At 53.8% G+C, this 23,864-nt stretch overlaps 1 protein-coding gene across 4 annotated transcripts in view; it reads right to left on the bottom strand.

The window, feature by feature from the left end:
* The window catches only part of JAK1 (Janus kinase 1), a 141,791-nt gene continuing 117,927 nt past the window's right edge, over positions 1-23,864 (bottom strand). For all 4 annotated transcript variants that reach the window (XM_008265123.4, XM_051856411.2, XM_070078352.1 and 1 more), the window contains 16 exons: positions 22,419-22,542; positions 20,063-20,234; positions 15,356-15,462; positions 11,834-11,977; positions 11,164-11,251; positions 10,079-10,206; positions 9,451-9,586; positions 9,217-9,368; positions 5,989-6,139; positions 5,789-5,883; positions 5,216-5,408; positions 4,210-4,334; positions 3,715-3,887; positions 2,862-2,979; positions 2,027-2,137; positions 1-1,382 (listed from right to left, as the gene is read on the bottom strand). In XM_008265123.4, the coding sequence (XP_008263345.2) occupies positions 1,278-1,382; positions 2,027-2,137; positions 2,862-2,979; positions 3,715-3,887; positions 4,210-4,334; positions 5,216-5,408; positions 5,789-5,883; positions 5,989-6,139; positions 9,217-9,368; positions 9,451-9,586; positions 10,079-10,206; positions 11,164-11,251; positions 11,834-11,977; positions 15,356-15,462; positions 20,063-20,234; positions 22,419-22,542 (2,122 nt within the window). In that variant the 3' untranslated portion in view covers positions 1-1,277. The remainder of the gene's footprint in view (positions 1,383-2,026; positions 2,138-2,861; positions 2,980-3,714; positions 3,888-4,209; positions 4,335-5,215; positions 5,409-5,788; positions 5,884-5,988; positions 6,140-9,216; positions 9,369-9,450; positions 9,587-10,078; positions 10,207-11,163; positions 11,252-11,833; positions 11,978-15,355; positions 15,463-20,062; positions 20,235-22,418; positions 22,543-23,864) is intronic.

Below are 23,864 nucleotides of genomic sequence, written 5' to 3'. Positions count from 1 at the left end.
TAAAGTCTTTAGTATATTTATTTGTATAAAGAGTAAACAAAGTGCATGTAGAGTGGCCACAGGTTTGACATGGAAAGAAACCTTGGTGATAGAGGGCTAGTGAACAGATTTAAATGGCAAGTTTATTGCTGCCATTGAGTCAGGCCTGATTATTATTTTTGAACTCAAAAAGTGAAATCTATGATGACAAATACTAACCAGCATTAAAAACTTTTTCAGACTCTTGGTCATAAAGAACTTTATGCTTCACATTGAATCAGAGACTTAAATATTTCAGACTACACAGCTCCACAAGCAAACCAAAAACTGTCTAGTGGATCATGAACTCCACAGTGCCTTTTAGCTGGGTCTTTCAAGTTTTGCACTGTAAGGTGATGGTCAAAATAGTGATTGATCCTTGTAGGTGGGTGGTATCGAAACACTCTTTAAGAACAGTGCAATGGCGGTGGTGTTTATTCTTACTGGTTGCATATACAGCATCCAAAATCAATGCTGAAACAGCTTGCCCAAAGTGGTAGAATTAGAAAAGGGTATACATGGACATGTCTTAAAAGCAGTATTACAGCATCCAGGGTCTGGGAGTCCACTCAGATTAAAGATAGACTGCCTAGGAAAGCACTGGCACAGGCTTAGTTCTCAAGAAGTTAACATGCAGCATAACCAGTTTTCTCAAAATGGGCATCCGTGATCACCCAAGGGAACAGGAGCTAAGCCACTGGAGAAACAAAGTTTAAGTCCTACTACTGACACTCACTTCTGTATAGAGACAACAGTATACTAACTGGCATCTAATATTTTAAGACTGCTTGGTTGTCACCATATAGATAGCTGATATTCTAACATGCCCTTGAACTTCACTAAGTTTCATCAGTGACTAATTGTGCCAGAAAAACATTTCAGATCAAATGGCAGCTAGGAAAAGCAATCCTCTTGAGAAAATACTTTGGTCAACTCCTCTTGTTTCCAAAATTCCCACGTTAGTATGCAATTGTGAAGGCAAGCTAGCCAGATGCCGTGGTGGTGTGCTCCTTTCCAGAAGGCATGGTGCTTTCTAATATTTTAGCTGTCACTGTTTGTAACTCTCTTCCTGGAGCCAAATATAAGGAAGAAGTCCTTAAACACATGAGGCGCCACAGTGTGCCTTATACATGGATACATACTCAAGTACTTTTTTGAGTGCCTTTTTAGACATAATACAAACTCTTTCCATTAAAAAACTTTTTAAATGATTTGGTTATTTGTTGCAGAAGGACTTGACAAACAGCAGAATTTAAATATTATTCATGCTTTTTTAAAATTGCTTCGAATCCTTCAATAAGGTTCTGAAAGGTTGTCCGATTGGAAGGTTGGAATTCCCAGCATTTCCTCATAAGTTGATAAACCTGGGGAAAAAAAGTATAAATGTTAGATATAAGCAGTAAGAAAATTTTTAAAATGTAAATGATGTTGATAACTAAGACTTTCAAGAATATTTGAACAGTTTTGCAGAAAATGAGCTACAACATGGTACATGAATAATGTTTTAACATTTGAGAAGTTCTTGGGCTGGCTGAGTGGCCTTCAACAAGATCTGGTGTGTGTCTGAAGCCAGCTGATGGGTCAGTGTGTGCCTGAGCAGGTCTCTGACGTCCCACCTCCTGCGCTCACACTATTCAGTATATCTTAAAGGCCCAATTTACTTTAGAGTATGGAAAACAATGTTATGTCACTAAGTGGGCCAGACTTACACAAAAATGTATTTGTCACAGTATGCTGTCGCCAAGTTCTCTTTGGAGGTGGGCAATGGAGAGACACTGAGGGGAGTCTGCTTCTGGTAGACCCTAACTGTGCTTTGAATGTAATAAGTTGTATCATCAGCCCCAGAGAGGATTTCTCAAATATCTTGAAATTCAGCTAGAAAAAACTATTTTAAAGGATTTTTCTAATCCATTGCCCTGCTTCCTCCTCCTCCGCCCCTTGCTGGATCACTCAAGCTAGAAAAACAGTGAAAGCTGGGGTTTATTACTGTGGAATAGACCATGAATACCTGATCTGGACAGTTGGGTGGACACGGCAAACGTTTTCCTTCCTTCAGTGTATTCACAAGTCTTGTTACTGTCATCTGGCCATGAGTTGGGCCTATCATTTTCAGGAACAACTATGTAAAATAAAGCCAGACAAAATGTTTCACTTTCAACATTTATATAAAAAATCAAATTGATTAGGGTGAAACTTCCATAGTTAACCTGAAATTAAAGTAAAAAAAAGGCTTTTTCTCCTTAGTACTACTTAAAAAATGAAAACCCAAAATTATTTTAGCCTCAGACTGTACCAATCACTTCTTTCACTTGTCAAGGAGCCTGTTATAATGAAAATGATCTTATTTTGGAATAAACAAGGTACACATAAGGCCCTACTGAATGCTATCTTACTTAACTCACTCCCATGAAACTGTCCCTTGTTTCCTCACAGATAAGATCTATGGAACATCCTTGAGAACTTTGGACTCCTTAAGAGACCCACAAATAGTTGTGAAGTTATAAACCAAGTTGAACAGGTGACATTTTCTCTTTCCACTTAATACACTGATTGGATTCCATTTAAAAAATTAAAAAGTACCAGTTTGAGCCCCAGCTTCTGATCCAACTCCCTGCTAACATGCACGTGGTGAAAGGCAGTGGGACACCCAGACAGAGTTTGAGGCTGCTGGCTTTGGCCTGGCCTAGCCCTGCTCATTGGGGCCATTTGGGGAGTGAATTAATGAAGCCTGCTCACTCTCTAATTCTGGCTTTCAATACATGAAATACAATAAATCTTTAAAACCAATACAATGTTGAAGGGATGGACACATTTTAATTGGGTATTAGATTTAAATGACTTACGGCCATGGGACTATATTCTGAATCACAGTAAGTGAGTAGCTCGTGCAGAGTCACTCCAAAGGACCAGACGTCGGAGGCAATATAGAATTTACACTGAATTAAACATTCTGGGGCATACCTGAAAGAAAGCCAAATACACAGCCTCACTTCCAGGGAAGCTGTTTTGACAAACATGACAGAGTGACTCCAAAGACTCACCTCTGGTTTGTCACAGAATTTCATACTCAAAGCATCTATGTGTGTGTTACATACTTGTCATGTACATGCTGCATATACAGAGCAATATACTTCACATACATACATATTCTCAGTACCACATATTTTCTCCAAGTAGACAAGGTTGTGTTCTTCATTCCCTGACAAATGCACCCAGGGGAGGAGGGTCACACGAAGACAAGTCCTGGGTTTGATTTCCTGTAAGCTCATGGTGAGTCTGCGGTGTGACCAGTTTTGATGAATCATCTGATGGCCCACACCAGAAACTAAGGCACTTCATATCTAGCTTCTTTAAATATTCCTCAAACCTCAGGTGCCATTGCCACTCTCCTAATCATCCTATCCTATCCTACCCTTCCCTGCCCTCGGACCGCCCGCTGCACGGATGTGTCTGAGAACTGTCTCAGGTGAATGCCCTGTCCAGGGGGTGCAGGAGCTGCTGGGAGAGTTCTCCCGCTCCTCGCAAGACGGTGGCATTGGTGTAGGCCTCTTTCAGTGAACAGTCTAAAAGGTGTTTCTGGAAGGCAGATAACCATTCCAAATGTTCTACTCTAACCTTGACCCCGGGGCCGGAGGAGTAAGAGATATTAACAACCCCAGCAGTCACAGATGACAGGCAGCTGTGTGACTCAGTTACCAAAACACAGGGCTGTCCCGGTCGTCCTTGACGGTGTAGTACTCCTTGTCTGTCTCGATCGCTTTGGTTAAGCCGAAGTCTCCAATTTTCACTTGGTGTTCACTCTCAACAAGGACATTTCTTGCTGCTAAGTCCCGGTGGACGTACTGCCGAGAACCCAAATAGTCCATCCCCTAAAAAGGAGAAGTAAAGGTCAGGTACATGGCCACAGCGGTTTCTGATTGCATTTTGTAGCTCTCCACAGTAAAAACCTGAAATGTCATTTCATTCACACATCGCTGGGATTTTTTTTGTTTGTGTGTTTTATGCAAGAATAGCCCCAACTGATTAAAAAACAAAACCAGCCATGCAGAACAAATCCATTCACTTTTTAGTAGAGGCTGACTGTTCATCTGCACAGTGCGGTGAGCGTCACAGCTGCCACTTGGAGACACCAGTTACAAACCAGCTGCCAGGGAGGGGCCGACCTGTTAAACGTGTGCCTTTTGTTTTTACCTTACAAATCTGCACGGCATATTTTAGCTGTTGCTTGAGATTAATTTTGTTTTTATTCTTTGGAAGATACTCCTTAAGGCTTCCCGAAGGCAGAAATTCCATGATGAGCTTAATACCGTTTCCTCCTGTTGAGAAGAAACACCCATCAGTGTGGCACTGCCCAGGGCAGGGACTGTGGGGTGGGAGGGGAAGGCCACAGGACCTGGGCGGTTTCAGCTCCCTCAGCGCCACAGGCGCTGCCCAGTGTGATGGGCAGAACACCCATGCCCCTGCTGGGCGTCAGCGCTCACTGGGGGAAGGGTCAGGATGTTCTGTCGAGCAGGAGGCAGACGGCAATTTCTAGGAATCAGGAGGAGCCCGAGTGTGGACATAGCGGTTAATCCAGAAGAGGCTGGCGCCCTCTATGCGGAGTGCCTGAGCTGGATTCCCAGCTCTGCTTTCCATTCCAGCTTCTTGCTAACGCGCACCCTAGGAGGCAGGGAGGATGGCTCCAGTACTCAGGCCCCTGCTACCCACGTGGGCGAACTGGATGGAGTTCCAGCCCCTGGAGTTCCAGGCCCTGGTGCACCAGGAGGTTCTGGTGGAGGCCCAGCTGTTGCGGGTACCTGGGGAGTGAAGCAGCAGGGGCTCTGTGCCTCACAAAGTACGCATTATAAACCACGTCTGCCTCATAAATACCAGTGATAAGCCATGTCATTTCATGACCAGTTTTAAAGAACCGCCCAGGAGAGGCATTGCTGGCTCACAGGTCTCACTCCCCTGTGCGATTTCGACGCCCGGAGTGCAGTGTGCCCTGGCCAGTGCAGCCCGGCCGAGGAGAGGCAGCAGCAGGGCCATCCGCTGCCCTGGCCCGAGGGCGGCCATCTGGATGGGTCGTGTCCAGTCACAGCCGGGCGTGTGGCCGACCCCGGGAGGAGCCCGCGCAGCTGGCAGCAAGCACGTTGAGGGGCCTGCCCTGCGCTAGCCCCGGTGACCCCGACAGCCTGACCCGGTGCGCGCAACCTACCGTCCTCGGTGCAGATCCCTTTGTACTTCACGATGTTCTCGTGATAGAGGTTCCGCAAGATTTCTATTTCCTTCTTGAGGTCAGCTATGTGGTTACCGCCGCTCTCTGGCTTTAGGGACTTCACAGCCACCTGCTCCCCCGTGTTGTCCCCCTCGGGGTCATACCTGCAGAGCTCAACCTTCCCAAAGTGGCCCTGCAGGGACACGCGCGTGCTGTCACCAGAGAAGCCTGGGCTGCCCGGACAGACAGAGAAAGCAAGCCCTGCTCGGCAGCTGCCCCTCTGCTGGCCTCACCCCGACCCTGCCCCGCACCGCGGCCCCCTGGTGGCCTCACCCACTCCCCTTTGGTGCTGAGCGAAGGCGGGGACAGCATTGGTGACGGATGACCCTGCAGCTTCCTCGAGAGCCAGTGGGGCCGGTTCTGGGCTCGGCCCGGGCTCGCTCCCCCAGCTCCGAGTCCGGAGCGCGCGGTCAGACACAACCGGCCCCCGAAGCAGCAAGGTGCATCTGCCAACAGGCCTTGCGCGGGGCACGCTGGAAGGGGGCGGCGGGGGGCGCTGCGCGTGGGGCTCACCTCGCCCAAGTCCCGGATCCTCTTGAGGAAGCGCTTTTCAAAATGCGTGGGGTCCACCTCAGTGGCTGGCTTCCTCTCCGACACGATGTCTGGATCTGAGAAGAGAAAGGAGGAGCGAGCACGCATGGCCGTGGGCGGCAGCTGCGCGGCACCGCGCCGGCCCCCGCGCGCCCCCCGCGCGCCCCCGGCCGGCCGCTTACTCTGCTCTTCCAGCTTGTTGATGTCTCTCATGATGGCGCGGAAGAAGGGTCTCTGGTTGGGGTCGTAGTTCATGCAGCGGGTCATAAGGTCCGCCAGCTCCTTACAGGACGGGGTCACTGGCCGGCAGCGGCTCTCGTAGAATCTCTCTTTCTGTAAAGGGGAGGGCACGCGCCGGTGACCGCGGCGGAAGGAGCTAGCAGTCCCTCCGTGACCCCAGCGGCGCCGCTGAAAGGCAGAGCTCATCGCGAGAGTGACAGCGGCCGCCCTCCGGCGCTGGGGTCTGGGCCGGCACGGACACCCTCCGAGCTGGAGGGGGACGCGCAGTCCATCCACCCGACAGCCGCACTCAGCAAAGCCAGGTGACTTTTCTGGAACACAACTTGGCAACACAACACACAGAGTGCTCTTCGGATTCTTGAGACCTCTTGACTCTTTCATGCCCATAATCGAGCGACTCAGGAAAGAATCTGATGTGAACCAAGGCTTAGGTACAAAGGTGTTCCCTGTAGTGCTAGAAAGAACATGGAGGGGCCGGCGCCGTGGCATAGCAGGTTAAGTCACCACCACTGACAGGTTTGTTGAGTCCCAGCTGCTCCACTTCTGATCCAGCTCCCTCCTGATGCGCCTGGGAGGGCCGCCCAAGACGGCCCCAGTGCTTTGACCCCTGCACCCACGTGGGGGACCTGGAGGAAGCTCCTGGCTCCTGGGTTCGGTCTGGCCCAGCCCCAGCCCCAGCTGTTCTGGCCATTTGGGAAGTGAACCAGTGGATGGAAGAGCTCTGTCACTCCCTCTCTCTCTCTGTAGCTCTGCCTTTCAAATAAAATAAATCTTTTTAAAAAAATTGTAAAACTTATTTCATAGGAAAATACAAGATTAAATTTGAAAATCTGGGGTCAGTGCTGTGGCATAGCAGGTAAATCCCCCCTGCAGTGCCGGCATCCTATATGGGCGCCAGTTCCAGTCTTGGCTGCTCCACTTCCAATCCAGCTCTCTGCTGTGGCCTGGGAAAGCAGTAGAAGATGACCCAAGTCCTTGGGCCCCTGTAACATGTGGGAGACCCGGAGGAGGCTCCTGGCTCCCGGCTTTGGACTGGCGCAGCTCCCGCCCTTGCAGCCAATTGGGGAGTGAATCATCAGACGGAAGAATCCCCCACCCCCACCCCGCAGTCCTCCTCTCTGTGTAACTCTTTCATATAAATAAAAAACCTTTTTTTTTAAAATTTGAAAATTCAAGATACATGAGGACACTTCTAAGAGCTCATGAAATATGAGATTAAAAGATAAATTTTAGTGAAAACCTTTTTTGAAATTCATTCCAATGTAAGTCTTCAGATACTTGGTGGAAAAATGCATGCTTTGAAAAAACTATGTGTGGCTTTCAAAATTGTTTTGCACCAAGATAAACCTATCCTTAAATTGCATTATTTCACAACGCATAGCCTAGAAGACAATTTGCCAGGTCCTAACAGAGAATCGGGAATAGGGATGACCTTTTGAGTCATTTTCTGTAGTCTCCAAACTTGCTCCAACTGTTAGCTGATTTAGAATCCATGAACAAATACCCGATGCCACCTGAGGGCCAGGCACCAGAGGCTGGGAGGAAGGGGACTGGAGCCGAGCCGGGGCTGAGCGCCGCCCTTGCCCCTGGAGACCAGCAGGAGCCAGGAGCCCGTTTTATTATGAAAGATGCCGGTGCTCAGCAGGCACTGACTACGGGAATACCATTCATGTTTTCTAACTTTTTTCCGAGGAAGTGAAAAATAAAATGAGTTTCCCAAAAGCTTAGGCTGAGCATTCCAGACAGCACATGTGGAGTCCGGCGGCCTCCCTGGGTTAGCTCGGCGCCTCCTACGGACAGCTTCTCAGCAGCTCCCCCTTCTGCCTTCCCCGAAGCCTGGCCGCCAGCCCGCAGCTGCCCGCAGCCATCACTCAACACCGCACCCCCACTGTCCTGTCTCTGGGGAAACGAAGACACCACAGCCTGACCCCACCCCCACCCCACGCTCCACGTGCAGCCGCAGTGCTGCCTTCCCCTGGGACTAGGATCAGCCTCTCCCAGCGCAAAGTGATGCCAGCCGCTGAACACAACACACATCCCATGCCTGGATCCCAAGCCTGAGGCCTGAGGTTTACCGATCTATGTATTTTTTAAGGTTTTTAAAAGATTTATATATTTAAATATTCGAAAGGCTGAGTTAGAGAAAGATGGGGGTACCTTCCATCTGCTGTTTCACTCCCCAAATGGCCATAACCACCTGGGCTGAGCCAGGCCAAAGCCAGGAGCCTGGAACTCTGTCTGGGTCTCCTATGTGGGTGCAGGTGCCCAAGCACTTGGGCCATCTAACGCTGTTTTCCCAGGTGCATTAGCAGGGAGCTGGATGGGAAATGGAGCAGCTGGAACTTGAACAGGCGTTCCCACGGGATGCCAGCATCACAGGTGGCAGCTTACCCACTGCGCCACACCAGCCCCTATTTTTACTGAGACTCCACTCTCCCCAAAAGTGAATCTGTGAGTTCAAGTCTCATCTGTTCTGCTTTCCAGCCAATGCACCCAGGAGAGTGCTGGGTAAAAAGCAGGGTGGCACTGCCCACCTCATACACAGGGCTCTTGGGTGACACTTGCAGACACCATTTTGACACTGGTGGGCACTTCGCCCTGAGTGCCCATGGGAGAAAGCCGTAGATAGTAATCAGCTCCATGACACGTTCCCCGTGGCCCATGCACTGAGGCTCAGACAAGCTGCACTTTTTTTTTTTTTGGACAGAGTGGACAGTGAGAGAGAGAGAGACAGAGAGAAAGGTCTTCCTTTTGCCGTTGGTTCACCCTCCAATGGCCGCCGCGGCTGGCGCGTTGCTGCCGGTGCACCACGCTGATCCGCAGGCAGGAGCCAGGTGCTTCTCCTGGTCTCCCATGGGGTGCAGGGCCCAAGCACTTGGCCCATCCTCCACTGCACTCCCTGGCCACAGCAGAGAGCTGGCCTGGAAGAGGGGCAACCGGGACAGAATCCGGCGCCCCGACCGGGACTAGAACCCGGTGTGCCGGCGCCGCTAGGTGGAGGATTAGCCTAGTGAGCCGCGGCGCTGGCCAAGCTGTACTTTCAAGGTCACACAGCCAGTGCACCTGCGAGGGAGACTCAAACCCAGCCCTACCTCGAAGTGCAGTGTGAGCTTAGGGCCAGGGACGTCGGAGGGCCCCGGCCCTGCTTGGCCCTGGGAAGAGCGGCTCACCTCGATGAGTGTCTTGTCTTTGAGGGGGATCTCGCCATTGTAGCAGATCTCCCAGAGCGTGGTTCCGAAGCTCCACTTGTCAGCAGCCACGCTCAGGTTCTTGGAGTCTTCCACACACTCGGGAGCAATCCACGGGATGCGTTCTATGCACTCTGGAGAAAGACGGCAGCGATTTTCAGAGCGGTTCCGGGGTGCCCACGGGGCGGGGTGGGGGCAGGGCCGGGGGCGCCCTACCCTGCCGGGACAGCACGGTGATGGGGATGCCGGGGTCGCTGAGCTTGATGAACGGCCCGCACTCGCTGTCGATGCCCTCGCGCGCTAGCAGTAGGTTCTTGGTGCACACGTTCCCGTGGACCATGTCCTTGTCCTCCTGCAGAGTGAAAGGGGCTGGCTCAGCAGAGCCTCCCAGGCAGCCGTCTCCCCTCCCCCCAACTCCCTGCCGCCTCTCCCAGCGACAGTGTGTGACGCGGGCACGTCCTCCACGCAGGGAAGCGGGCAGCAGTGGCGTGGACCTCCACAGGGCTCTGTGCCCACCAAACTGGCCAGAATCCGACCAGAATCACAAGACCTGTGAGCAGCGGGCCTGCGGGCACGCTCTGGCATGCTGGCGGTTCCACGCCCTCCCTCGCCCAGTTCTGCACCCATTCCCGCCCTTACCACGCAGCCCATGCTTAAGGCGGCCTCTGACATGACAGCATTCCCAGATGAGCCCCAAGTGATTGCGTTCCATGCTCAATCACATAGCCCTGGCCCCAGCACCCGAGGCCATGACCCCCAGCCTGCATGCCAGCACCCCCTCCTGCCACCCCTACGAGAACTCTGGTTTCTGGTGGGGGCTGCCACGGACACCAGAGCATCTCACCAGGTAACTCAGGGCGCTGGCCAGCTGCTTGGCAACTTTGAACTTCCACGGCGTCGTGAGCAGGTCGCTTTTCCGGTGCATGAAGAGATCGAGGGGCCCTCCTTCCACAAACTCTTCCACCATGATATCTACAGGCACAAACACCCTGACATCTGGGAACTTCTGTCTGTCCGGGACAGTCCTGTCCCCTTACAAGGGCCCACTTCTGAGACAGTCCTCAGCTTCAAGGAATAAAACAGACCTTCGGCAGGTGCGTGTGGCAGAGTGCTTCGGAGTCGGACAGGCCTGGCTTCAACCCCACACTATTCTGGGTGACCGTGAGCAGCCAACAACCCCCCGGAGGCTCAGTCCCCTCTTCTGCACACAAAGAGGGAGCAACACCAACTTTCCGAGGGCTCTGGGGAGGCCTACAGGGCCCACTCAAGGCACGGAGGGCCTTGGAGAAGCACCTGGCACACAGGACATGGGGTCTGCGAGCACACGCCGCAGTGCAGAGGGCAGTGAGAGGTGGCCGCCAGCGCATGCACGCCTTGCTCCCAACACGCGAGAGAGCCCATGTTACTGAGTTTCATGGAAAATAAACTGCAGTTAAAACAAAAAAACTCTCTTCCAATTTACATGCTGGGGACTCCAAGGCTGGGGCCACCCATCTCGGTGGCCAGCAGCTTCAGCCACTTCAGCTCCACAGGCCCACGCCCTCGGGCCTAGCACAGGCAGGCCACACCCGCCAGCAGGTGACAGGCGGGCTGGTGTGCTCCATGGGCCAGCCCATGCCACTCCACACTCATCCTCCCTGCACGCTGCCTGGCGTGCCTTCCCCTCTGAATCAGCCCATGGCCTCACCTCAGCCCCTCTGCTTCTTGAGTCTAAGCACAGGGGCCTGGAGTTGGCCAGAAGGAAGCACGGGAGAACCGAGTGCAAGTGAGTCTGTTTGCATGGCACAGCCTCTGCGAAACGAAGCTGGCGACCTGCTCAGCACCTCATGTCCTCCAGTGCTCAGAAAGGCAGGAGGCCTGGGCAACTTGCAGGTGGTCTCCACAGCACCCACGCTCCCAGCCAGGGCCCCTTCAAAAGAATACACTCACTCTCCACGTCGCGGACACAGACACCATAGAGGTACACGATGTGCTTGTGGGAGACCTGTCTCATCATGCTGGCTGCCTCAAAGAAGGCCTGTGGGAGAAGGGGACAAGGAAGGGTCACCAGTCAGCCTCGCTGGTGAGGGGAAAGCTGGCAAGTCCCAGGACAGCCGCTGTCAGTCCCTAGGCCCTGCCGACCGTGCAGCGCCCCAAGGCTGGGGCAATCAGCTTGCACACTCGTGCCTGCCTCTCCTCCCTCTGCCTTAAACTTTGGGAGAGGACCATGCTCAGCGCCTCTGCTCAAGGTCAGGCTGTGGGGTCCCGGGCAAGTCAGGCCACTCTTCTGGGTCTTGTTTCCAGACTGTGCAGCCCTGGGCAACACCAACTCCGAGGCCACTGAGCTGGAGCCTCAGGGCACTGCCACACCGCCTTTTGGGAAGACACGGGATCGGGGGAAACGGAGGGGCGGGCCAAGTGCAAGGAGCTGCTCAGCCCCCAGCATCTTCGGTCCTCCCTACTTTGCACCCATTAGCAGGCTGCAGATGACATCAGAGGGGATTCTGACTCAAAGGCCAGCTTGAAAACTGCAAGGCCAAACAAGGGGCAAAGGCTGTGCCCCACTCACCGGGCCCTACAAAGAGCAGTGGGGGGGCCGTGACGGGAGAAAGACACTTGCCAGAGAGATGTCCCTGTGGCTGGGGTCTAAGACTTTGAGGATCACTTTTATTCTCTTCTCTTCTGAAGTCCCTTCGTCATCCTTGTGATCCACCAGGGTCCCGGCGTAGATATGGGTTCTGGTGCCTCTCCCCAGGTGCTCGCCCTGCGGGAGAAGCAGAGGTCAGGCAGCCAGGCCGCAACGGGAACACAGAATATCAACGGGAGGGGTGGAAGCTAAAGAGCTCCAACGGCTCCCCGCCCCAGTGCACATGCAAGTTCAAGTTCAGCTCGTTGGGAGACAATCCTCAGGATCTCGGGGCAGCTCCTCGCCTTCTACCCCCAGCAAGCAGCAGCCCGTGGCCGAAACACAATCCCGACCTGTCACAAACCCACCAACGGCACCCACTCCAGGCAGCTCCCGCTCGCTGGGGCAGGGGCACAGCGTGGGGCTGTAATGCTGCTTGCTGGCCGTTTACCGAGGGGGCAGTCCTTGACCATGCCCGCCTCTACCCACCTCCTGCACATGGGGCTGAGGATGGTGCTTGCGCCAAGGCTGTTGTAGGAATCACCTAGGCAAATTGGCATAAAGGCTGCCGGTCCAAACCTGGGCAGCAGGGGGCCAGTGGCTCACTGTTTGTCCCCCTGGAACTGTCTGGTTGCCTTCTGTGTGCCATGTGTGTGCATACACGCTGAGCTTCAGCAGTGCCTCCCCCAGCGATCTCTCAGGGAAGGAGAGGCGAAGCCAGAGGCAGAGACCTGGGATCCCTTGGTTTCCTCTCTCGGGGAGCAGCAGAAAGGCTGAGAGACAACTGTGCAAAGCCCTAGCACCTAATGATCTGTCTCTGAGGACGCCTCCAGTTCACGCCTCAACATTTCTGATTGTTCAAATGCCTCACCTTTACAAATAGAAATACACTTCATGAAACTCAGGTACTGTTGACATTAGCCCCACAACTTACAGCTAGAAAACTCACGATCTGTTATTCTATTTTTTTCTATTAAAGATTTATTTGTTTATTTGAAAGTTAGAGAGGAGAGGCAGAGAGAGAGAGAGAGAGAGAGAGAGAGATAGAGAGAGAGAGAGAGAGAGAGAGAGAGGTAAGTAGGTCTTCCATCCACTGGTTCACTCCCCAATTGGCTGCAATGGTCAGAGCTGTGCCAATCTGAAGCCAGGAGCCAGGAGCTTCTTCCAGGTCTCCCACGTGGGCGCAGGGGCCCAAGGACATGGGCCATCTTCCACTGCTTTCCCAGGCCATAGCAGAGAGCCGGATCGGAAGTGGAGCAGCTGGGATTAGAATCAGCGCCCATATGGGATGCCGGCACTTCAGCCCAGGGCATTAACCCGCTGACTAGCCCATGTTATTCTATTTTTCTAGGTTCCCCTTTAAATGCAGCAAATGCATTGCTTAGGGAACCAGCCTGGTCCCTCAAGGAACACACACAGTCATTAGCCAGGTGTACTGATCCATACAAACATGGGGCCAGTGTTGCGGAGCAGTGGATAAGGCTACCTCTTGTGATGCTGGCATCCCAGGTTAAGCTGCCACCTGTGATGCCGGCATTCCAGGTGGGCACCAGTTCAAGTCCCAGCTGCTCCATTTCCCATCCAGCTCCCTGCTAATGGCTGGCAAAACCTCCCTCTGTAACTCTTTCAAATAAATACATACATTAAAAAACAAAAAATGTGGTGGCTGGCCTTGTGGCGCAGCGGGTTAACACCCTGGCCTGAAGCACCGGCATCCCATATGGGCACTGGTTCCGGTCCCAGCTGTTCCTCTTCCGATCCAGCTCTCTGCTGTTGCCTGGGAAAGAGTAGAGGATGGCCCAAGTTCTTGGGCCCCTGCACCCACGTGGGAGACCTGGAAGAAGCTCCTGGCTCCTGGCTTCGGATTGGCGCAGCTCCGGCCATTGCGGCCAACTAGGGAGTGAACCAGTAGAAGGAAGACCTCTCTCTCTCTCTGCCTCTCCGTAACTCTTTCAAATAAATAAAATAAATCTTTAAAAACATGTGCACATATACCCCTATTTGCCATCTGTCAAAGCACCATGGCCATCCATCCATCCGCCCTGTCTGCTCCATGCTGACAATGTTCTGAAATTACTCATTAAAGCTCCAGCTGTCATGCATGTGCCTCATGGTTGTGGGAAGGGGTGTTCCCAGAACTTCCCATAAAAGCCATGAGCTTTCAGAATCATTGCTCTTCCCCAGAAGAGCAGCCAAGTCACGGCTCCAGGCTGGCAGGATTCCACAGCAGCCCACAGGGACCCCCGCACTCCCTACACGTCCATTCCAGTCTCCTTTGATGCTCTTCCCTCAGCCTGCGCCCAGGTGCTTGCTGCTTGTTCTTTTGGGCGGTGCTCGGATGCCACTTCCTGTAGGGTGCCATCCTGTCCTCCCACGACCGGGACACACGACTAGCTGGGAGGTGCCCACACACTGCTGTGCTTTGCCAGCTTGGAATTTGTCCCCTGGTGACACAGTGCTGCCCTAGGCTCCTGGTCTGAGGTGGACTATGTGCTGAAGGCTGGGAGGACAGGGGTTGTGTGCTCAGAGACGCCGTGCAAAGAGAGGAGGAGGCCCGCATACAGCGTGAAATTCCAGACAATCCCGGAATAGAGGCTGGGAAGCTGTAGCTCTGATAATCTTGTTGATCTGTTTTGAAGTTCAGGACATTCACTTCTGACACCACCAGAGGGAGAGGCAAAAATAAAGATAAGTCTTCAGTGAAGAAACTGATGGACAGTGAAGCAATGACAGCCATGGACTTCCAGTCCCTAAAATTCTGCCCAGTCATTTCAGGGATTCACTGAAACAAGCAAGCTAACAGAGACCCCGTGTCAGCACCCTCGCCCCGACTTCCTCACAGCAGGAGTGCACAATCCACCCTCCCACCCCCCGAGACTCCGGCCATGGCCTCTGCCTGTGCTCATTGGATTCCCCTCTCAAGGCTGCAGGCTGCTGTCTGCTTTGATGCCCCCACGGCCACATGTGGTTCCAAGAGGCTGGGGGACAGGTGTGGAACAGAAAGTGGGACAGATCTGCCCTGGGCCCCACACGCCTGGCCAAGTCCCAAGGGCAGCTACAGAGGACACCCTGGATCTGCATGAGGCTGCAGATTCGAGGCAAAATGTCTCCAAAGGCCAGGACACCAGCCTGAGCCCCCAGGAGGCTTCCACTTCTAAGGGGAGTTCTCTAGGCCTCTCTAGCTCTCTAGTTCTCCATTTCCTGCTGCCCTGTGTTCTTTGCTCCCCCAGCTGCAGGGTCAGCGCTCCCTCAGAGTGGAGAGGGTCTCAACACTAGGTACCTCCAAGCACTAACAAATTTACCTCCTTCCAGGGAAGAAGCACCTCGGGGGAGCATCTGCCAGGCCACGGAGGACAGAGGCACGGGCTGAGCTGCTCGAACTGTGATGTCTCCTTCATCTTCTTCCTCCAGGACTTCCCCAAACCCTGACTCCATTCCCCCAGATGTCCAGGCTGCTCCCTCAAAGGCAGGCAGGCAGGCCCAACGCTCGACCCAAGACCTGCAGCAATGACTCACCTGCATGATATCTTTCTTGAGGATCCGGTCAAAACTCAGCTGGCTCATGGGATAGACAGGCTGCCACTCCTGGGCTTTCTTAGTAGCCACCAGCAGGTTAGAGATCTCTGTGGAAGAGACAAGAGCTGTCAGAGCAGAGGTGAAGGTCCAGGATCTCGGCCAGCCCATGTCTGGGGAGCCATGGGGCTTACCGACCATGAATGTGTCCATTTATTAGTTCAGACATTCAACAAATAGAGCCTCGGGCAGAGCCCAAACCACTCACCCAGTCCAATGGCATGTACCAGGTGCCCAGCTGCTCTAAAGGACAGGACAGGGTGCTCCAAGGGCATCTGTCCTGGGGAGGGGCTGGGGAGGCTTTCTTAAGAAAACGCAGGTGGTAAATCGAAGAAGAGAAACCTGAGAAGTCAGGGACTATGGCCATCTTATTTCCTGGCACATGACACTCAGTGAGTACACGCTACATGTATGTACTACATGTACATGCTACATGTACGAATGAACAGGTGGGGCAGGATCTGAAACCCAAGAGCTGAGGAGGAAGAAGCCCTGGGCTACAGGCAATGGGAACCCTGTGAGGAGGGTGACAAACACGGGTTTTATACGCAGAGTACAGGAAAGGTGACCCTGAAAGAAGGTGCTGTCCAAGCCTCTCTCTGAGCCCAGGAGTGCCTTAACCAAGAGGCACCTAACAACACTCCCTGAGTGTGCAGGCTCTGAGTGGACCACCCCCAGATTCTGCCAATTCAAACAGCAAACTCAATACATTTTAAAATCTGCGCAGGCAGCCTACTGGGGATTGCTATCCCACAGAAATCGCCTTCTCACCACTTGCAGGGAGTGTTCAGGGAATCCCTGGTTTTCTTAACGAAGCAGGAATGCTAAGGAAATGACTGCTTTTTTTTCCTCTCTCCTGTACTACGAGAAGATAATGAGTTAAGGGCAAAAGGAAGATATCCAAGTCCTAATTCTTGTATTGTAACAGAAGCAGCCGCCCACAAGGCGAACTGTGAGAATCACCAGGCACAGTCCCCGGAGGTGACCCATACCTGCCACGAGGAGGTGACAGCCATTGAGGAACAGGTCCTCACACATACCCAGGGAGTTATACTCCCTCAGGGTCTCCAAGTCCTCACTGCTTCTTTAAGTTCACATTTCCTGGGGCCAGTGATGTTACCCGTGATGGGCCGGCGCCGCAGCTCACTAGGCTAATCCTCTGCCTGAGGCCCCGGCACTCGGGTTCTAGTCCTGGTCGGGGCGCCGGATTCTGTCCCGGTTGCCCCTCTTCCAGGCCAGCCCTCTGCTGTGGCCCGGGAAGGCAGTGGAGGATGGCCCAAGTGCTTGGGCCCTGCACCCCATGGGAGAACAGAAGCACCTGGCTCCTACTTTCGGATCAGTGCGGTGCGCCGGCTGCAGTGCACCAGCGGCGGCGGCCATTGGAGGGTGAACCAATGGCAAAGGAAGACCTTTCTCTCTCTCTCTCTCTCTCACTGTCCACTCTGCCTGTCAAAAAATAAAATGAAAAAAAAAAAAAAAAAAAAAAAAAAAGATGTTACCCGTGATGGATGCTGTTCAAGTCTCAGCTGCTCTACTTCTGATCTAACTCCCTGCCAACGTGCCTGGGAAAGCTGTGGGAAAATGGCCCAAGCACTTCGGTCCCTGTACCCAGGTGGGAAACCCCGAGGGAGTTCCGGGCTCCTGGCTTCAGCCTGGCCCAGCCCCAGCCATTGTGGCCATTTGGGGAATGAATCCCTCTTTGTAATTCTACCTTTCAAACAAATGAAACAAACCTTTAAAAAAAAAAAAGTGCACATTTTCTGTGTCCTCTGTGCCAGTTGCTGTTCTGAGAGCACTCCACATGTTAACTCCTTCGCCCTCCTGTCTACTCTAAGAGTCACACAGTATCCTAACCCCCCACACGCACACAGATCAGGAACCAGAGTGTCCAAGGTCAGGCAGTCAGTAAGCCCCAAGTCAGGTTTGCGATGAAGCCAGAGGTGGCGCTGGCCCCTCTCCACCCCACAACACAGCTACAAATCTGAGCACCAGAAACTGGGTTCAGGGAGAGGGTCCCCTGGAACCACGTCCCGGACACTGCTTGTCCAGAGGCGACTCCTCCACGCTGCTCTTCTGGCTCCGCCCTGCTCCCTGGGGGACATCAGATTCCAACAGGCAGCTCAGGGCGGCCAGGGGAGAAAGGCTTCCGAGGCCCACCTGACAGGTGCCCAGAGCAAATGCTTCTGCTGGCAGACCTCGCACTTATTAGGGAGATTAGAGAAGACGGGGGAAGGGCCACGTGTGCACCGATCATTTGCACGGGCGCTTCAGGAAATAACACAAGGGCCAAAGATGCGAGCGGGAAGCCACCTAGCCCCCTCCAGCCCGTTTCCTCACTGTCAAGCATGGGGCAATAGCTGTGCCCGCACCACCTTACACGTGGGGCCGGTGAGAAGATGCACCGTACCCGGGAGCTGCTGTCACCAGGAGCAGTCATTAGCCTGTGGCACCACCATGGTCCCAGCTTCTACAGTGGGCCGCAGGAGTCCTCCAGGCCGGAGGTGAACAGGCCACGTCTGGGCCTTCTCGTGCTCCTCAGCGCGGCCCCCCAGACGTGGGGACGGCGTGGGCTGGCTCAGTGATCACACCCGTGCTGAGAGCTCCCTGCTTTCCCAGCCTGCTTTTCGCTTCTTCTGTGGGGAGTTTCTTGGCTGCATTTTCCAGTGACAATAGGGTGCCCGGCAATCAGAACCCCATAGGCGCGAGGACAGAGGAGCTGCGGAACCCAAAAGCACGGGTCAGGTCCTAGTTTGGTGATTTCCCTGCTTCTGTAATTCGTAGGGGGCAGGAGGAGAGCAGGACCTATGCATGACAGCCTTGCAAACGGACTTCCTCCACCTGCCCGCCACCAGGCCTTCCTGTTCTTTGGCCGGGGTGGGGAGGGGGGAAATCATTGAATGTGGAGTCAGACGTGAGCTGAAAGCCCCACTTGGGCATAACAGTCTGGGCTGTTCCGAGGAGGAAGGCTCTGAGCAGCGCCGGGCAAACTGTGTGCCCCGGCTCCCACGCAGCGGCCGTCTGATTCCTCACTGTGACTGCACCAGCCGTGTGGCCCCGGGCACATCAGCTTTCCCGAGCCTCACACTCCTCACAACCGCTCCCGACGACTGTGTGAGTGAAAGAAACGAAACGCGCCTGTGACCTGCTGGGCCCTAATGCGGTCGCTGCCTCTGTCACTTGACGGATACCACTGGCTGCCGATTCTGGGCTGGGCTCTGTGCCTGCCGTGGATCAGGGGCGGCAGTGGGCCCCAGAGCCGTCCTACAAGTGCACAAGCAGGTGCAAAAGGCACGAGAGGGGTTCAATTCCATCCCCCTCTTCCTCCTGCACAGCCCTCAGCTCCCAGGTCTGGGCTAGGAGGGGAGGCACCTGGGGCAGGGGCCCTGACGTCCTACCAAGGATCCACCTGGCGGTCTCGAACCTCCTCCTTCCTGCAGATGCTATTGTCCCCCTCCTTGTCCTTACCCAGGGACCACTAATGCGCAGGAAAGAACCCACCACTCTCAAGGGCTGGCAGGAGAGAACGCTGGCTGGGCTGGGCTGGGCGGCCTTGAGGCTGAGTGGCACATGTGTTTTTCTTTGTGGAACATCTTTGAGCACAAAAACAAAGACTGCAGTTGCTCCCGAGGCTGGCAGGAAACCCTATCTGATCAACGAGAACGCAGGTTCTTCCTCTTGCACCAAGCTCAGTAATGGGCCCCTTGCTGAGAGAGGGAAATAATTAACCCTCAGGGACCCGAGCCCCTCGCTGTCTGATACCAACAGCTCGGTCTGCTTGATGCAGACACTGTGGACACAACCTCTGAGTCACAGGGCCTGCAGGGCTGCATGGAGAAGAGACTGGAGCTGAGATGGACAGTGCAGTGTGCCGGAGGTTGCCGGTCAGAGAAGAGCATTTCCAGCAGAGCTGAGAGGAACGCGGCTATGACAGAGACCCCTCAGTGCATCAGCTGACACATACAGGGACCGCAGGAGCAATGCTGCCACCCCTTCCTGGAGGCCTGAGCGCTCCGTGGGAAGCATCTGACACCTGCAGGGCAGCACCCTGAGGTACGGGAGGTGAGGCAACCTTTTCCTCACTGTCCAACTCACTCGGTTCCAGGTCTGCCTCCTCCACACAGCCCTCCGTGCCCTGTGACTCAGTGGTTGTAGCCATCCCCTTCTTTTTGACCTCGGGGTATAAATTATGTGCTGATTTAAATCCTTATCACACACTGCAGTGGGCTCATCTGTAACACTCCCGCATCAGACTAGAAAGAGAACAGGGTGTGGGTCTTAGGCATTTCTGATTGTTTATATCTGACAAAGTTCTTGGCCTACTGAACATATGCTAGAGACAGTTTTCAAATAAATAATGACGGGGACACTTAAGACACTTTATCTTAAAGAGACAAAAAGTGTCTGCTCCAGTCTGGAACGTGCCTCTCTCAGCAGGCTGAGATGCTGAGAAAGGAGTATGTCTCTGCTACAGAAAACGCTCACACTCAGGGATGGAATCTGACACAGGGGACACAATCCTAGCAAAGCTACTGAAAAACACCTGGGAACTGTGGGAGGGAGTAACCTTAACCCAACCAGCATCCTGCGGTCCATCTGGGTCCTGCAGCATCACTGAGGGTTCAGGGCCTGGCTCTACCCCCAGATACAAACCTCTGGGCTTGGGCTGGCAGCAGCGTTTCAGCACGAAGCTGATGTTGTCTGTGCGCAGGATCTGCTTCTTGAGGTGGCTCATGAGTTCTCCCAGGCTGGGGAAGCTGCGGTCTGAGCCGTGCAGGCTGTAGCAGCCCTTCCGCACCTCGATCTGAAAGTTCTTGAACTGTCTCTGCCACCCAGCACATGTCATTCAGGAAAGAAAACCAGACGAGACTTGTTTAAAACAGGGTCAGGCAAATGCACAGCAGACTGTGTAACGCGTAACGTCAGGAGGGGCAGGGGGAAGGGTGCGCAGAAGCTCTGTATTCCCAATAGATCTGAAATTCTTCACCAAGACTTTATACTGATAAACAACCCAACCAACAAATCACTCAACGATTCAAAGGAGCGCAGGGGACTGGCACTGTGGTGTAATGGGTTAAGCTGCCACTTGTAGTGCTGGTATCCCATACGCGCTCCGGTTCAAGTCGCGGCTGCTCTGCTTCCGATCCAGCTCCCTGCTAATGCACCTGGGAAAGCAGTGGAGGATGGCCCAAATGCTGATTCCTGGCTCCTGACTTCAGCCTGTCCCAGCCCTGACTGCTGTGGCCATTTGAGGAGTCAATCAGTGGACAGAAGATCTCTCTCTCTCTGTCTAACTCAGCCTTTCAAATAAATAAAATAAATCTTAAAAAAAGAAGAAGAAGAAGAAGAGGAGCCCAGGAGAAGGCACTGAGAACAGCCATTTCTCCAGAAGTGTCACCTGGCTTTTGACCTAGAAGATGAGATTAAGTTTGTGGAAATATCAACTTTCACAGGCTGCTGCTATAATTATATGGTATGGCACATTCTTAAATACTCAGCACTTACAAATGCTAGTAACTGTCACACACGAAACAGTAACTACAGTAAAATTCATCCAGGAACTCCCTCAAGCACACGGGAGCTGGTGGGTGGCTATCAGTCCAGCCACAGGTTTCAAGGTGCACAGAAAGGAAGTATAAGCAGTTTTCCTTCACAGGCTCTTTTTGTACAAAGGAAATGATTTTAGTGGTTAAGACTGAGGGCCAGAAAGACCTACTTACAGTATAAACTAGGACACAATAGTTGAAACCTCAATGGCTCAGTCCTTCCTCTGTACAATGGGCTAATAACACCCACCTCAGGGCCACTGTCAGCCCTAAGCAGGAACGTGCAGGTAAAAGGCCTGGCACAGTGCCGGGTGGGTGGGGCTAAACTGAGCAGGAGTAGTAGTCATTGCTCTGCCTCATTTCTTGCCCAGGTAATCAGACACCATTCTCGGTTCAGCACAGGTCAATTACACCTTGGAATGAGACCAGGCTGGCTCCTACCCCCCTTAACTCTCTCCAACACAGGCTTTCTGTAAGGGCAACGAGCCTGCCTGCGGGGTCCTGAGCTACTGAGCCCCCATCAGCCCCAAGGCCTACCTGTACAGAACACCCCTGGGCAGGGAGTGGCTCCTGGGGCTTCGCGCAGGACACCTGGCAGCATGGAGTGCCTTCAGCCATTTCCTCTCCCCCTCTTGACTGAGTCCAGCCTCCAGGGGCTGTGCGTGCTTTCCTGTCCTTCCTGGATCTGAGGTCTCCAACATTTTAATACACTGACCTCTATCCTGAAGGCCACGCTCCTGCCCCAGCTCTCCCAGTTCATGCTGGAGCCCAGCCAATGTGAGTATATTTATGCAAACTAATTCTGTAAAAACTGTCATCTAAAATAGTCTACTATGTGTCTTTCAAAATTACATAACTAATGAAGGCAGCTGTGGCCTGGTGGCGTGAAATCGCCGATTCTGACTTCTGTCTCGGCCTGCAGGGTTTCTCTTGCTTCATTCGCAGCTTCCAGGGCACATGATTCACCAACAGACACCTCTATTCAGCGTGAGCGCGTGGCAGGCAATTCGTCTGCTAACACGTCTGAAGCTCCCATCTGGAGGAGTCTGTGCCAGGCCGCGGCGCGGCGCCAGATTTGGGGCACATGTCTGTACTGGTGCATGCTGCAGACACGTCTCTAGCTCTCGGGTGATCCTGGCAGAGCCTAAAATAAACCACTCTAGATAATTACACTAAGCTTCCTGGGTGCTCGGTGCGTCTTGGTTTTCTGGTCATGGTCTCTTACCCAGGGCCACGGTGGATCTTTAGCCAGGGACCTTAGAAGGAAGACAGCAAGGGCTGCTCGGGAGTGTCCCTGCTGGCGAGCTGACCAGCCAGGGCCTTCCTGAGAGACCCAGGCTTTTCTACCTGCACTCCGGCAAGAAAGGGCCTCTCCGCAGCAACTCTAGGACCAAGGACAATGGCCCAAGTGCACTGGATACCTTGGGCCCAGAGGGCATGGTCCACACCAGTGTCTGACTGACCTCAGACTTCTCAAAGCAGGTGACAGTCATGAGGATGTTGTCAAAGTCGGTGCAGCTCCACCTCAGCACGTACATCCCCTCCTCATTCCCTTCTTGCCGCAGTTTATTGATGGCATACTCTGTGCTGTGGGGTGGGGGGCAGACCAAGGGAGAAAGAGTCACGCATGTCGCACAATAAACCCTCGGGGGTACCCACCCCCCCGGGCTGCCCACAGTAGACGGCTCAAGTGCATAATTGCCTGGCTGCTAAATCCTCTCAGAGATGCAAGAGGCAAATGGGGGTGCTGAGGACCCCTGAGACTGAACGTGTCTCCTACGCACTGATCTCAGCTTGTCCCCAAGTGTCGTACAGATGTTGTGTCCAGTTCCAGCCACAAAGGCCTCCCCCAAGGCTTGGAATGAGAAGCTGGCAATGATGTAATAGTAGGGAACTCACCCCTCCTCACCAACCCCAGCCAACCCAACTGCAGCAAGAGCCTCATGGGGCCGGAATTCAGGGCTGTTTTGTTGAGTGCTACATCCCAGTAACCAGAACAAGCCTGGCTCACAGCAGGTATGAAACACCACTTTGAGTGAATCCTTCCATGGGGATTAGAAGGACGTCAGTAGGGAGGCATGTCTGTTTTACACTTTTACATCCCGAGGGCCAATGCCTGGCATGCAGAGGGCAACGAACCCTGGCTAAACAAAGCCACCTACTTCCCAGCGCTCAGTGCGTGCTGCTCACTAAGTGCAGGGGCGGGGGGCTGGCGCAGTCAACAGGCTTTAGAAGGGCAGAGCCTCTGCTGCCCCACCCAGCGGCTCACCCTGCCTCGCCCCGGAGACCCTGCCCCTTTGTTAAGATGCGGCAAACCATCACTCATTCTGCAAGCTCCTCCTCTCGGAAGGCTCTGCAGGGAGTACACTTCCAGCTCCACAGAACGCCAAACAGTCCATCACTCAGCAAATGCTCTGAGGGCCTGCGACGGGTCGGCCGCTGCTGTGGGTGCTGAGGACGACGCAGACAGTGCCGCCTGCCTTCAGGAAGCGCAGACCAGACACAAGCAGAAATGGAAATAAATAGGGTGTGTCGGCAGGTAGCACACGCCACTGAAGAATGTCACTGGCCGAGCAAAGGCACCAGGGAGCGTGGGACGCAGAGGTGCTGTTACTGCACAGGAGGTGGTCACCGACAGACACCTGACGGGCGTGGAGGCCGTGTGGGTTCTGCAGGAAGGCCATCACAGGGCACAGAACAAGCCAGGGCCAAGGCCCTGATGCCAGCCACAGCGAGGCACTGGAGGAAGAAGCTTTTTAGGACACGGAGCCCACTGCTCTGCAGTTCCTGTGTGTTAGATGCCCCAGGATTTGTGAGTCTCTCCAGGCCAGGGCCACAGCAATCCCAATCTACCCTGTCACAGGGAACGGGGACAGGGAGGGTGAACAGCACGTCCTGAGGAAGGGAGG

The sequence above is a fragment of the Oryctolagus cuniculus genome, chromosome 7 (genome assembly GCF_964237555.1).
Source record: "Oryctolagus cuniculus chromosome 7, mOryCun1.1, whole genome shotgun sequence".
Classification (NCBI taxonomy): Eukaryota; Metazoa; Chordata; class Mammalia; order Lagomorpha; family Leporidae; genus Oryctolagus; species Oryctolagus cuniculus.
The sequence above is the reverse complement of the archived record's forward strand: the minus strand, read 5'-3'. Positions and strand labels throughout refer to the sequence as shown.